The following is a 16,125-nucleotide window of genomic DNA, read 5'->3' as shown; positions in this document are numbered from 1 at the left end:
ACAACTAAGCACACATGGGCTTAAATGTGTTGCTGAATAGATCGGCAAAAAAGAAACAAATATACATGCTCCTCCAGCATGTCCATACCATCTACTGACTAACACTTTAACTGCAGTCTGTGCTGAGAATTAATTTCAGTTGTGCTAGAAACATAAGAACAATGAAATAATATAGGTAGGGTTTACTTTTTTCTGACCACTGATACAATCCTGTTCCCAGCAGTGTCAAATATACTATTTTTTCCAGGTTCAGAAAGTTTTACATTTAAAAAAATTACGATAGGTAAAATTAATGCATTTCTTGTTCTTTAGTTATACAGTACATTCCATCTGAAGACTCTGCACACACAAAGCAAAACCAGTTTTTATAAGTGGCACAAAATACGAACAATATATTTAATTTAAAACTCAGTCACTCACCTGTGTCATGTACTCAAACAACATACATAGTGGTTCGCCCCTCATAACAACTCCAAGTAGACATACAATATTGGAATGCCGTAGATCAGTCATTAGTTCCACCTCTCTTCTAAAGTCTGCCTGTGTCTTTGGAGTAGCATTTTCCTTCAGAGTTTTTATTGCGACAAGCAAAGGTGTATCACCAGTATCACCGGTAGTCACCTCCCCTTTATAAACTTTCCCTGAAAAATTGAAGCTTGCTCCAGACAAATCTACTTTTGAATATGAAACATCTTAGCCTACAGAGAAGAAACAAATTAAACATAAGACATTATGTATTGTTTGACAAATGAGGATTCAACTTCCTTCAAGCCTATAAGATCGGATAAATTTAGTTCAGTCAATTTTGAATCATGTTTCCACATGAGATTTCTTCATTTGGTTTCTTACACTGCAATTAAGTCAAGTCAGATAAGTGAACATCAAGTATATCATGTGTCTCAGTGTGCAAAATTAACACACATGTAGAGTACTGTTTATTCAAGACCTCAAACAGGTTAAGTTTTGCACAGCTATGTAAAAAATAACATCAACAAAATTATATAAAAGGCCCAACTGTTATAACAAACATCTCAACTGAGTTCATGAAAGCAATATATGTTATGCTGGTATTGTTGAGTCAATTTTATGGTAGAAAATATTATCAGATAACAGTTCCTAAACAAATGAGAAATGCGAGAAATCTAAACTTTTCATAACTTGCTCCTTAAACCACAGCAACTCATTCAGCAGTATATAACTGTATGGTGATGTAGGGATTTATGGCACACATGGTCTCTGGTTGGAGTAACAATGACAAGTGCAGCTAGAGTTGTAATCTCCTACATGTCCCGTAAGGAATGAAAAAAATTCACTATGACTTCTATACAAGTTAAAACAGGAAACCCAAATGTGAGGGCTTAAAAAATTTGCTTCCATGTTTGTTATCATTGTACGTAAACATGATGTTTTTGTGTATACAGTATTTCCGACACAGAAATATACAGGGTGGAGAAAAAATGCACTCGGCAATGAGTTTGCGATTCCTCATCCTAATTCAAGACAAAAGTATATCTGGCAAAACCTAGTCTTGCCAATAAGTTTAATAGATATTGATTTAAAAAACAAGGCTCTGGCAACACTAACTGATGCAGTGTGGCCAGAACAGGTAGCATGAGCTCTGCCCTGCTCAGTGAGATAAGACAATGATGTGGGGAACGGATATGCAGGCTCGTCAAGTATGTAAAAAACTTTTTTTTTTTTTTTTTTTTTTTTGGTTAAAGCATCAAACTGTATCCAATTTAAACATCCACAATGCAGTATCTTGTGTATTTCTTTCTGTTCCTGTTAACTTCATTTAAAGATTAAGATATAACCTGCACTTCTTACAGACATAAACAAGCACTTTGTTCTGTGCATGACACAAATAAAGCCAATAGAAAATAACAGTGAATACAGTAACACTGCCTGTATGCAATAAGGTACAAAAAAATACGACAGATAGGCTAAATTAGACTGCACATGCACGATAATTCAGTACTATATGTTTGACATCCAGGCTTATTTTTACACTGCCAGTACTGACGCACACGAGCAACATTCACTTTATAGGAGATGCTCAATGCGGCCATCTTGCATTTGCAAACACTTTGCCCCTTCCTGATCATACTTGGCTAGATCCTATGCACCACACTTGCATCCAACATTGCCAATGTGACATGAATGCAAGTTATTACGTTGTGTACATCCGTGGGTGGAGTACTATCATCCATGGGTGGAGTACTATAAACCTGTCCCTTTAAATGTCTCCACAAATAAGTATCTTGTGGATTAAGGTGCAGGGAACATGGAGGTCAGAACATTTGACCTACATGACCAATCTATTTCCCTCAAAATGCTTCATTTAAATAGTTACGCACATTCATTCCAAAGTGTGGAGGTGCACCATCATGCTGAAAGCATAAGTGTCATCAAATATAAAGTTGAACATTTTCTAATGTCTCAGGCAAAGAAACATACAATACAGAGGCCCACTGAACCTGTCTGGCAATAGGTAAGGGGCCAAAAACACTCCGCCCACGATTTCAGCCCAAAGGTTTATGATAAAGCATGGCTGCAAGTCATGTTCATGGGTGACGTGTGTTGTGTTCTGACCAATAATGGCTATTGTGGAGGTTGAAAATACCTTCATGAGTGAAGCTAGATTCATCATTATATATCATGTTACTTACAAAATTTGTATTATCTTCCACTTGGTGCACAAGCCATCCACAGAACTGTACTCGTTGAAAGTGGTCTTCTGGCTGCTGGTGTTGAGTTAATGTGTAATGATATGGATGCAGTTTTTAATTGTGCAACACAGCAACAACCAGTCTTTAATATATCTGTAACTACCCTCTAATACCATGGGTACTTCGCCAAGATGATTGGTGAAAGGTTAGAAGAATCGCGTCATCTGTTTGTGGAGTATGTCTAGTCCTTGGATGACCTCTGTCCATTACTTGTGGACAAAGATTACCGGTTTCCCAAAGGCATTGCTTCAGGTGATGAAAAACATCCTTATTGTGATGGCACCTTTGAGGGTACTGCACAGCAGAGATAAGAAATGCACTCCGTGAACTCGCTTTAAACTTGCCACTGGGTCCTCTGACGTCATCTCCAAACTCATCATCTCCGTGTGCTCAGAGACTGGACTCTCAAGTCTCCATTGCAGCCCCTGTAACCAACAACATGCCACTTGAGTCTGTTGTCGGGTACAGCTATACTCTGCCACCATGGAAAGGAGAGCCAGTACACGAGTTCGCGAGTATAACCAACAACTCACAGCACTGCAACTAATCGCACATGGGATGACGACTATCTAAAGTCCCTCATCACGGTTTTCTGCCTGTATGTGAAGAATAATTTCAGAAGCTATTGTAGGGATTTTGATACTGTTTCACTGACAGATAGACTGATGCACGATGACAATTTGTGTACATAATATATTACCACCAAATCTGACAAGTCATCCAGCCATAGATAACCAGCATGAATTTGGGGCGGGTCACAGGTTACTTACTGATACTGATCTGGTCACGCAATCGGGAACACACACACACACTCACTCACTCACTCTCAACAAGTTATCGAGTCCAAGACAACAGTACAAGAATATGAAGATGTGGTGGTGTTAAGTATTAAAATAAATTTACAGCAATCATCACAACATTACAGAGCTGAACTAGATGTTTCTAGGAAACTGCTGGAAAGGATCATTAAATTTAAATAACATAATGTCATAATGTTAACTTTAATATCTGTATAGTATCATCATAAATTAATCTCTGTCAAAATTATTTAACAAATCACTTTTCAGAATGAGATTTTCACTCTGCAGCGGAGTGTGCACTAATATGAAACTTCCTGGCAGATTAAAACTGTGAGCCAGACCGAGACTCGAACTCGGGACCTTTGCCTTTCGCGGGAAAGTGCTCTACCAGCTGAGCTATCCAAGCACAACTCACGCCCAGTCCTCACAGCCTTACTTCCACCAGTATAGGGTAGCTCCGCAATATCCTTTCTTCCAAGAGTGCTAGTTCTGCAAGGTTCACAGGAGAGCTTCTGTGAAGTTTGGAAGGTAGGAGACGATATACTGGCAGAAGTAAAGCTGTGAGGACAGGGTGTGAGTCGTGCTTGGGTAGCTCAGTTTGTAGAGCACTTGCCCGCGAAAGGCAAAGGTCCTGAGTTCAAGTCTTGGTCTGGCACACAGTTTTAATCCGCCAGGAAATTTCAGATCACTTTAACTTTGAAAAAGTAAAACGTCATCCACAACATTAGGGTTCAGATGACTGCGATGTTCAGTAACAAGCCAGCCTGGAGCACTGAAGTTCGTCTCACTAGATCCTCTTGAGGCTGGAATACCTAGTATGCTCTTAACCAGAGAAAGTACCTAGAGACAGAACTGTCGTGTCATGTTCTTTCCACCATCCAACAATATCAGTTTCCACCTCTGCATGTTTTTCAGTAGCAGTGACTGGGAGGTACAACAATACTTCGTGATGTTTGTCTGATGGTCCAGACTTCTTGCGTACCTCTGAAACTTCAACAGCTGTCACAATTCTGATGGCCCTGGCGCTCTTTCATGAGAACCACAATTAACTAGAAAAAATGGACGTCGCAATTTGTAGCAACATTCACTCATAATCATGTTGCATGAGCAAAGAATATTAGGTGTCCACAGTCATTCACTAACCTGAAATGTTTGGACACAGAACACCAACCTCTTTGAAAACATTATCTCAGTATTCAGTGCTCAGCATCAACATATCACGATATATGGGGGACAAAAAAATGTTGCGATCTTGGGATACCAGGTAGTTTAACCTTATCATTACTTCTGCTCATATAAGTTCTGCATCTTAATTGAAGTATTTCCATGGCATCACTATCTATTAGGGCTCAAGGGCTCATCCAAAAGTTTACACTGCACAGAAGTACTAAATGGGGAAGTGGATAGTTGTCACATTCTAGATCATTATTAGCTTCTTTGATCGGCCAGAGGATCATGGCAAGCTTATTTAGTGCATGCTCATCTATATTCTTAGGTCTAATTAACTCTTTTTTTGGGAGCAATTCCTTAATCTCAATCAAAGTATCCCAAACTGAAACTAGCATGTCTAACAAATGGTTCCATTGTACTTCAATTTCTTGTTTCAGTGATTTTGCGGGTCTCTTTGAAAGACCAACTTTCTTACAATATGCCACTACTGCTTTACCCAAGTTTACTGTCTCTCCTACACGAGTTAGCTCTGGCTGCGATGTTGAGAACTCTTGACTTAAAAAGTATGTTTGAGTCAATTTCCCAAACTATGATAAGTGTAAGGAAGTTTTGTGACTTCTTTCAGGATTGATCTGTTATGAAAGGTGCTAACTTCATGAAGTCCTCAGAAATTATCAAGGACTTGTAACAGTGAACAAACTCCGATAAGATGTTAACTGCTGGTTCCCCCCACCCTCATCACGAAATGGAGTACTCTGTACTCCACATATCACATTCAACTACCGTATTTACTCGAATCTAAGCCGCACTTTTTTTCCGGTTTTTGTAATCCAAAAAACCGCCTGCGGTTAGAATCGAGTGCAAAGCAAGTGGAAGTTCTGAAAAATGAAGGTGGGGGCCGCCACAACTAACTTCTGCTGTCGAATATATGTAGCGCTACACAGGCATGCTTTGTAGGCACAAAGACAAATACTGGCACCAAAACCTCTGTGACTTAAAAAACAAAAAAAAAAGGGGGAGGTGGAAGACAAGCTTTTTTCCTCCGCCCCGAGTTTCGACCACTGCATTTTGGTACATTATCCAACGAAGTAAATACAAATTCCGTATTGTTCATCTTTGAATGTAGCAGCATTTCAATGTACTATGAAAATCCGACTGGCAAGACTGGGATGTTTGTCAATGTGTCCAACTCCACATTCTGAATTTTTTCCTACCTATGAGAAGAGATGGTTGCTAATAGGAACTTTTATGAATTGTGAATCACATGCAGTATTCTCTTCACCATAAGAATAATACGAATATAAACATTTTGCAACGTATTGTTTCATGTTTGCTGCTATCTCATTCAAATCCTGTCTGCCTAATAAACTACGAAACTAGAGTGAGACAACAGCAAACGCGGAAGAATATACATATCATGTCATGTTTATATTCGTATTATTTTTATGCCTAATAGTGACAGAGTCAGAAATGAAGCACGGCAATTGATTAGATTTTTAAATCTAAGATGACACTAATTTCTGTGCAGAATGTACTAAAGAGGCGCCTGCAAAGATTTCCAAACAGAGAAAAATTTTCACTAAGCTCTTGTTCAGAACAACATCTATCAAACGCAGTCTATTATTTGGTTCTTGTTGATCATTATCAAAGAAAGCAGCAGTGTAAGTAACAACAAATAGCAGTCTCTTGCCATTGTTTCGCTAATGAGACGATTTTTTTTAAATTGTAAGTGGCGGTAGCGCGCACAAAAGCAAGCCATGCCGTGAGCGGCGACAGGCCGAAAACACGCACTATCAGAATGCGACAAACAATGCATGACACAGTACAGTAATGCATTTTCAGCTTAGAATGACGTAACACCTATAACAAAGAAAATGGCGCTTATCAGATCAAAGAAAAATAAGCAATCAATTCAAACCAGACGAAGCACGTGAAAAAGCAAGGTTACCCGTATAAATACGGACGGAGCGCCTGATGCATAACAATGGCTATCTGGTAAACCGTAACTGCTAAGCTTACGACTCGATCCAAACTACTGTAGCTGTATCGTCATTCATTCGACCTAAATTGTGTCTCATATTACAATGGACCAACTTTGTTTCGATTTGGAGATGTGGCCTAAAACTTTTCTTTCCCCTTGAATTTCGAGTCTCAAATTTCAGGTGCGGCTTAGATTCGGGAAATTTTTTTTCCCTTGATTTCGAGTCTCATTTTTCATGTGCGGCTTAGATTCGAGTGCGGCTTAGGTTCAAGTAAATATAGTAATAGTGAATACAGTCACTGTAGTGTAGTTATTTTATGTGTATCATCCATCCACAAACCAGTTTGGAAAGAGGCTCTTATCGGTAATAGCAGCAACAGCCAGTGGAACTAGCACCTGTTTAATAGCATCCGCAGTTGCATTTACTCTATTCCTAAATGCAGTCAGATGACACATCATCGTCACAAGCCACTTCAGCTCCTACAGATATGAGTGCTTGGGCTACCTTTTTGAAACTGGAGCCATGAAACATACTGAATGGTCTAATTTATTCGCTGCACAAGAGTGCCACTGAATCAAAGATAGCAGGCTTTTTGGTTGCAGGGATATAAGAGTGACATTCAGGAGAATGCAAAATCCCCAAGCCTGGCTAAGTTTCACGAAAGCTCGAAATTGAGTGTGGATGTCAATGTGAGATGCTTTTAATAATTTCCACAATGAAATATTGTCTCAAAATATGGTAGAAAACCCAGAGATATTCTGGTCGTATGTAAAGTACACCAGTGGCAAAAAACAGTTAATACCGTCACTGCGCAATAGCAATGGAAATGTTACAGATGATGGTGCCACTAAGGCAGAGTTACTAAATAAAGTTTTCCGTAATTCCTTCACAAAAGAAGATGAAGTAAATATTCCAGAATTCGAAAGTAGAACAGCTGTTAGCATGAGTGACATAAAAGTAGATATCTTAAGTGTTGCGAAACAAATCACCTAAGAAAGGCAAGTCTTCCGGTCCAGATGGTATACCAATCAGGTTCCTTTCAGAGTATGCAGACACAATAGTGCCTTTCTTAGCAATCATATACAACCGCTACTTGACGAAAGGTCTGTTCCTAAAGACTAGAAAGTATCACAGGTCACACCAATATTCAAGAAGGGAAATAGGAGTAACACATTGAATTACAGACCCACATCACTGGCCTCAATTTGCAGTAGGATTTTGGAGTACTTGAACATTATGAATCGCTTTGAAGAAAATGACTTATTGATACATAACCAACACGGATTCAGAAAATATTGTTCTTGTGCAATACAGCTAGCTCTTTATTCCCATGAAGTAATGAGTGCTGTCGACAAGGGATCTCATATCGATTCCGTTTTCCTAGATTTCCAGAAGGCTTTTGATACCATTCCTCACAAGCGACTATTAATCAAATTGCGTGCATATGGAGTATTGTCTCAGTTGTGTGACTGGATTCGTGATTTCCTCTCAGAGAGGTCACAGTTTGTAGTGACAGGCAGTAAATCATCGAGTAGAACAGAAGTGATATCTGGCGTTCCGTAAGGTAGTGTCATAGGCCCTCTGCTGTTCCTGATTTATATCAATGTTCTAGGTGATAATCTGAGCAGCCCCCTTAAATTGTTTGCAGATGACGCTGCAATTTACTGTCTAGTAAAATCATCAGATGTTCAATTCCAATTACAAAATGATCTAGAGAGAATTTCTGTATGGTGCGAAAAGTGGCAATTAGCACTAAACAAAGAAAAGTGTGAGGTCATCCACATGGGTACGAAAAGAAATCTGATAAATTTTGGGTATACGATAAATCGCACTAATCTAAGGGCTGTCAGTTCGACTAAATACCTAAGAATTACAATCACGAGCAACTTAAACTGGAAAGACCACATAGATAATATTGTGGGGAAGGCAAAACAAAGACTGCGCTTTGTTGGCAGAACACTTGGAAGATGCGTCAAACCCACTAAAGAGACAACCTACATTACACTTATCCGTCCTCTGCTGGAATATTGCTACGTGGTATGGGATCCTTACCAGGTAGGATTGACAGAGGCAGACACACCAACTTTCAAAAGTGAAAAATCAGGAGAATTTTAGCGATGTAGCATTGTAAATTACAACACATTCCTGATGATTAAAGTTGCAATAATTCAATACCTGTAACAACTAAATTACATTTGCTTTATTGTTTACATGTAAATACTAAATAATGGACATACTGAGCCTTCGGACTGTATAATTTATCATTCAACATGCTGAACAACATGAATGATGAGCTCTGCAAGTTTCTTTGGATTCACACACATTCAAGTGAAGCATTCTCGAGAGAACTACAGTTTGAAATTACAATCCGAGAAAACAAATTAACGTCTACTAGATTTCTGTTTTGACATTAGCACAGTTTTCATTTCACAATGCAACCCATATTTGCATGGCATCTTATATCCGTAAGACATCTTACCAGTATTTAAATCAATTTTATACAGGATGTACATGTTAAGCTTAGCAAATAATCTGAATAGTTTATCAGTCTGAATTTGTCTGATTACGGTAGTTACTTATTCAACACACCCATAGCTGACTTAGCCTTCTTCAAAAACTCTGAACTAAATTTCTGCTCAAAGCACTTGCCTTTTTGAACTGATTTTAAAATTAAAAATTTCTCCAAAGACGCTTTTGAAAGCATAGACCTGAACCGAGTTTTGGTCTTTGTAACTGTGCTAAAAATTCTCTCACATTCCGCATTACTATGTGGAATTGACAAAATAGCCAGCATCACCTTTGCAAGTTTATCATACTGAAGAACCCCATCAGCCGATTTCGTCTGACCTACCAACGCCCACTGAACATCAATTCTCTCTGCTGCCAAGTTGGTTTCTTCCAGCTGAAAGTTACAGAACTGAGAGTGGAGAATATCAACTCCTGTATCTAAGTGTTCACTTTCGCTAGTTAGAATATTAGGAAATCTATTTATGAAAAATCTAAGGCTAGAAAATGATGCTTTGCCAATTGTACAAATATTTGCAACTTCTGCATGCATTAAAACTTCATCTTTGAATGGAAATTTGTGTATTATGTAAACACATGATAAGAAACATTTTCTTACAGGCTTAAAGAATATAGACTTTTCCTCAGGCTTCAAAGTGGTCACCAAAGCAAATGTAGAATTCCCTATCATCAGATCACAATCATCCTTTTGATTTGCTGGAGTGTGATAATCTTCATCAATAAGAGAGCTGGAGGTTTTAATAATGAGTGGTCTCACAAATCTGGCCATCACATTCTTCAATAGTTCCTCCAAAATTGACCTCAATAAGTGGGGCACTTGACTGAAGAGCTATATTTGGGCTCTCAAAGATAAGCATAAAACTTGAAAGGAAAAGGCATAAAGATTTATGTAAATTTGATGACAGAAACATGAAAAGTCGTTCCTCATGTGATAAAACATAGTCCACAGTGTCAATGGTTTTCTGTAAAACTGATAATTGGGTTTTTCTTTTAAGTGAGGAGTGTGGTGAAATCTTTTCACAGTGCTTGGACTTGTGATTTGAAGTAGACACATCGACATTTTGAGTGTGTTTTGGAATTATATAATTCTTCAGAGTTTCCACTTCACAATCCTTACTTACAATTTCACTTTTGAACAAACTAACCAAAAGGTCCCACCCCTGCTCCAAAATCCTATCTAAACATCTTTTCAACAATAACCATCATACAGGCACAAGTTTCAGAATTTTCCTCATTTCTGTGTCGTGTAAAGTTTGAAACTTTCTAAATTTTTCTTTCCTCTTTGCACTCCTTTCCAAATAATAAAATATATCAATAATATTTTCGTCACCATTTAAAGGCAAACATGCCGCCCCCTTCTCAGCGGCAAGATTAATTAGGAGACAAGAACAGCCTACAGTGATTAAGTTAGCAATTTCTTGCTTCAAACATCCTGCCACATCCTTTTTTATACAGAATTCCCATAAAGTAGAAGATCAGCAATATTAGCTCCAGTGGCATCCCCTTTTAAATTAGGCACAGAGAGTAGGCAATTTTGAATTTCACGGAGTTCAGGGCTGAAGAACTATACGATAATAAGATATAACTTAAAGTCCATTTTATTACTAGCATCGGTAGCAATAGCGAATAGATTCGACTGCAAGTGTGTAATAATTTTTGCTTTTTCTTCCATGCACATTTCCATAAGGATAGTGACTGTTTTTGTTCTGGCACACCCAAATTGTTTCACAATTTCATAATCGGGAAACATTTTGCAAAACAAAGGCCCAGCGTGGTTGGCACAGTTTATAGTCAAGATATGCTCTACAATAAATGAGGTAAATAAAGCCTGAACACTGCATCATATTTCTTCACCATTCTACATGAAAAATAATCAACACCTCCAAGATATGCAGCCAACAACTACTGCAGAGTACACAAATCGTGCAGCAGAACCATGAACATAATTGTCCTACATTGTAGACAATGGTCTTGTAGCAGTGATACCAACCCTGGCGCACCATTTCCCCCTATATTGCACTTCAAATTCTCCTAAATAATTTATCGGGTAAGCAAGCGGGGTGGGGAGGGGCAGTAAAAGGGAGTCAAGAATGAAATTGTCGAGCGGAGGGGTGGGGAAGGCAGGGTAGTAACCCTTAATATTTTTCCCCCTGAAACATTAATCTCACTAACCTCCCCCTAGACAGCTTAATTCCCCCTAAATTTAGGAGGAAATCCCCCAACTTGGCAACACAGCCTTGTAGACACAACAACACTAATCACTTCGCTTGGAACAACTATCGACTACTATTTGTCCACGATAACTTTACGATTGCACTGGTGCTACCAGTATCGGAGGAAATTGGCACTAGTTGAAAGATATTCATTTGTCTCCAAACGCTGCCACCAATAAGTTCCTTACTTCCTTATAGATACGAAGCCTACTGCCGCTCCCGACAGGCAATGGACGAATCTTCCAAGTTAACACAGACAAGTAGCAGCCATACCTTGTCATCTACCAATATATCGAAGGAGCAGGATTTTCAAATAGTAACAAAAGTATTTAAACAGCTCTGAAAATTGGGAGATCGGTCTTCACGGTCAGGAGATCGGGAGGAAGAAGGAAAAATCAAGAGTCTCCCGCTTAAATTGGGAGAGTTGGCATGTCTGCAAAGGACATCAAAAAAGTGCAAAGAAGGGCAGCTCATTTCATGTTATCACAAAATAGGGGTGAGAGTGTCACTGATATGATAACGCGAGTTGGGGTGGCAGTCACTGAAACTAAGGTGGTTTTCTTTGCAGCGAGATCTATTTACGAAATTTCAGTCAACAACTTTCTCTTCCGAATGTGTAAATATTTTGTTGACACCCACTTACGTAGGGAGAAATGATCATCATAATAAAATAAGAGAAATCAGAGCTTGAACAGAAAGATTTAGGTGTTTCTTTTTCCCACACGCCATTTGTGAGTGGAATGGTAGAGAAGTAGTATGGAAATGGTTCGATGAACCCTCTGCCAGGTACTTAAGAGTGAATTGCAGAGTAACGATTTAAATGTAGACATCGAGCTAGGTCATGTTTTCTTTTGATGGATTTCATATGTTTCCTCTCGGTGAAAGTAGATTAAACAAGAACGAAACCCTTTTATCTGCACTGTACAAAATAGCATCTTTCAAGACCTCACTCTTTCTATTCTGGAGCACTCTTGAAATTATGTACACTTCATCATGTAATTTTTATTCTACATTTTCTAGTCTCAGAAACCACAGCACTGGTAGAGTCAGTAATTTTTGCCCTGTTGATGCTACACACCACAAAAAGATCGTGAACTCAACTTCCGTGTTACTTCACAGCTAGAGACACACTCCCGCATATTTAAGAAAGAGGGAATGAGTCAACGAGTATGAAGCAACCCTACTGCCATCTTCTCTGACTTGTAAAACTCACAGAACCACAGCTGGAATGGAGATAGCAGGTACGACACTGAAGTAACACTGGTGCCTTGATTTCTAGTGTATGCAATCCGCATCATTGGATTCTTACCTACTCCGTTTCTGATCTCTACAATGCAGAATAACCATGAGCAATAGCAGCAGCACCAACACCAGCTTCATTATCTGATGCTCCCCACACCAAAAGCGTATTGACATACTCATCGTCTGTGTACTCCCATTGGGAAGCCTCCTACATGAACCTGACAGGATCAGTGAAGGTTGTGCACTGCGTGGTTGGTAAACATATTCATGCATTTTAACAGACCCCATTGTCATATGATAGGCTGCTGTCGTGCAACAAAATGATGTCCTGCTTATAAACGACGAGAACCAGACAACGGACACCTAAAAAATAAAAAAGGAACACGATGAGGATCCAGACCCCAACTCCATAGTAGATGTGCGTTTGATGTCTCAGCAATCTACTCAGTAAGCTACGACAGCTGGAATGGTGGTGCAGGGTGACACGGATTCCTCTATACATTCCAACATGCTGCACGAAATGCTGTGTTGCCAGCTCCTTGTTTTCAAAATGCACCCAAAGAGATTATAACATGGATTTTTTTTTTTTTTTTTTTGTGAAGACTATCATATTACCACATAGCCACCTGAATTGCGTATCAAATTTGAGGACACAATCATAATGACACACAACACTTAATACAGACAGCAGGTAAATTGTAGAACCACCACACAAAGCAAGCATGGAGCTAACTGTCTTCTCAATGTTTGTTCCAATTTGATCACAATGAATATTTGAGTAATTTAAGCATTTTGTTAGTAAGTTTTGACAATCTCATGAAATTCTTAAACATTACGCCATAAATACTGAAACGAGATTGGAACTGAACCTTGGATCTGTCAGCTGCCAGCCAGTAACTAACTGTTACATCATGCTTAACAACAGTATTGCATCACCTCCAGGTAAAACAGACACACAAAGATTCTCAGGCTGTTTTAAAGTATCTTGTCAAAGGTTATTAGCACAACAATGCTTGACCATCTGCATGTTCACGTTGACTTCTCTGATCCTAAACACCACTGTGACATTCAAAGGTAGCACTGCCAATGAAGGTCTGACAACCTCATATAAGGAGTCTTGTGTGGTTAGCAAGATGAGACAGTGAGGAAACCTGTCATGAAAGGGGCAAGCAACATGTAGTATGGGCAGACCCGCTGGCAGGGAGCCAGCCAGTGCTTACCAGTAGTTTAATGAACTTGGACCTCATCCTGTGCTTTGTGCCACAAGTTGCCGAGTGCTTAGCCATTAGCTATCAATACCAGCCATGTACAGAGTCACTCCCGTGCTACTCTATGTGGGTTTGGACGCTCTGATTCCCATAGACTGACTCACACAGTGAGTTTGTTGTCCACTCAGGGGCTTCTGTTGCTGCTATTGTCGAGCTACCGTCGGCCAATGAAGTATCCGCACGAACTGTACAGTCTAGCGGCACTGGCACACCTGTGCAGACAGCAAAGTGGTTATGAAGGATATTCTTACAGATGTAATGCTTCTATTTTTTTCTTTTACCCTTTTCCTAGTGTTAACTTAAGCCACCATGGACCTGGAAATTCTGCAAAGCTGGCAGGAACAGTTGCACTTACAGAAAGAACAGCAACAGCTGCAGCTGCAGGATATGACGTTGTCCAAATTTTGAAGCATTCCACTGAGCCTGAGAAACTCTCCTTTGATGAGCTTTGTCAGTTACTTACACAGTGTTTTGGACATCAAACCCACATGGTGGCAGCACAGTTGCAGTTTAGCCAACAACAGAAGTGCACTACAGGGCCTCTCACGCCAATGATGTTTTTGAGGTCCCAACTGTGCTACCTCTTACACAGACCCACTAAATCGCCACATGTTTGGTTAGCAGACTAAGGTGTTGACCTTATCCAACCCCTCCTTAGCCGACATAGCCCAAACTGCAGAATCACATGAGGTTACAGCGGCGACAAGGAATGTCGTTTTTGGTAACTGGCAGATGGCACAATTATATATGCATGGTAAACAATCCTCGACACCCCATGAGATATTCCAGGTGGCCTTACCTCCCACTGAGTCACCGTGTATTTCCAAAGTTGAGGATTCTGGTACAGTGGCGTCGTAGGGCTGCCCATCCTTGATTGTGCCAAGCTCAGCGAGTATGCACCACAATGTCGTAATTCCCACCAGTGGCATTTTTTAGATATTAGGCATCATTCTCTTTCCACCTGCCCTGGCTGTCATTTGCTGCTTGTTTGCTGAGACTGCCCACATGCGGAGGCCATGTGTGAGGCATATAATCAGATAAGCCATTTGGCAACTGTTTGTGACAGCTGGTGGGCCGTGAGTCAGTCACTGAATGCCCACACGTCGCCCTAGTGTATTTTGCTGACATAGTTAGTGGATGGACGACTGGACAGATTTCAGGAAGACATGGGAGCGATGATCAGCCTCATTAATTCAAACACATAAAAACTCTTGGGATGCCCGGAGTTGCAACGGCTGCTCTGTCAGGTTGTGTTTATTAGCACACAGTGCACTTCTCTGCGGGAGCAATTCTCCGTCTCTGCACATTATAAGAATGTGGAACAGCAACTTACACTGTTAGTGATAAATTCACTGCTGGTGCAACATATCTCTGAGCTCAATGCTTTTTGTTTTTGGCTTCCAAATCATTAACAATGGGCATTTAGAGACTCAGTCTGTTCCTTCTCATGATTTGAACTTCTTAATGTGGTCATACAGCCCACTGTCTGAGAATACTTTGGGCCGAGCAGAAAATTTTGAGGCGTATGTTTCTCTTAAGCCGTAGAGGTACCTAAATTCTGTCGCCCTGCCCCATTCCCTTTGCAATGTGCGATGAGGTGAAGGCAGAGTTGCAGCACAGTCAGGCTCAAGGTGTTGTTGCTCTTATTTAGTCAAGTCAGTGAGCTGTCACCCCTTTTGTGGTTATTAAGAAGCCCAATGGTGCCATGCACCTTTGTGGAGATTTTAAACTGACGGTCAATGTGCCATGTGTTGCGGATTCATATCCCATTCTGAAGCAGGTGGAATTCTTGGTGAAGTGGTCGGGGAGAGGGGGCAGGCAGTATTTTTCCCACATCAACTTGTGTGATGCCTATCTCCAGTTGCTGTTGGATGCAATTTCTCAGACATTCCTGGCCCTGAACACCCCCTTACCAGTTTCATCACCTGCCCTCTGGAATCTCATCTGTACCTGGAATTTATCAATTATAAATGGAGCAAGTAATTCACATTCCCTGTTGCATCAATAACCTTGATGACTTCTAGATAACGGGTCCTACTCGGGAGGAGCATCTCGAAAATCCCAGTTGGTTTTCCAGTGCCTCATGGAGAATGGCATTTGTTACAGTCTGGAAAATTGCAGGGTTTTTTTCTCCCCAAAGGTGTGTATTTTGGGACATGCTTAGTAAAGATGGTCTCATTTCTACAGATGACCAT

General features: G+C 40.1%; 1 protein-coding gene across 1 annotated transcript in view; it reads right to left on the bottom strand.

Annotated features, from left to right (window-relative positions):
* Window positions 1-16,125, bottom strand: part of LOC126184837 (tyrosine-protein kinase transmembrane receptor Ror-like) — a 125,012-nt gene that overhangs the window by 16,587 nt on the left and 92,300 nt on the right. The window contains exon 8 of the mRNA XM_049927429.1: window positions 421-641. Coding sequence (XP_049783386.1) covers window positions 421-641 — 221 coding nt within the window. The remainder of the gene's footprint in view (window positions 1-420; window positions 642-16,125) is intronic.

This window comes from Schistocerca cancellata, chromosome 4, assembly GCF_023864275.1.
Source record: "Schistocerca cancellata isolate TAMUIC-IGC-003103 chromosome 4, iqSchCanc2.1, whole genome shotgun sequence".
NCBI lineage: Eukaryota > Metazoa > Arthropoda > Insecta > Orthoptera > Acrididae > Schistocerca > Schistocerca cancellata.
The sequence above is the reverse complement of the archived record's forward strand: the minus strand, read 5'-3'. Positions and strand labels throughout refer to the sequence as shown.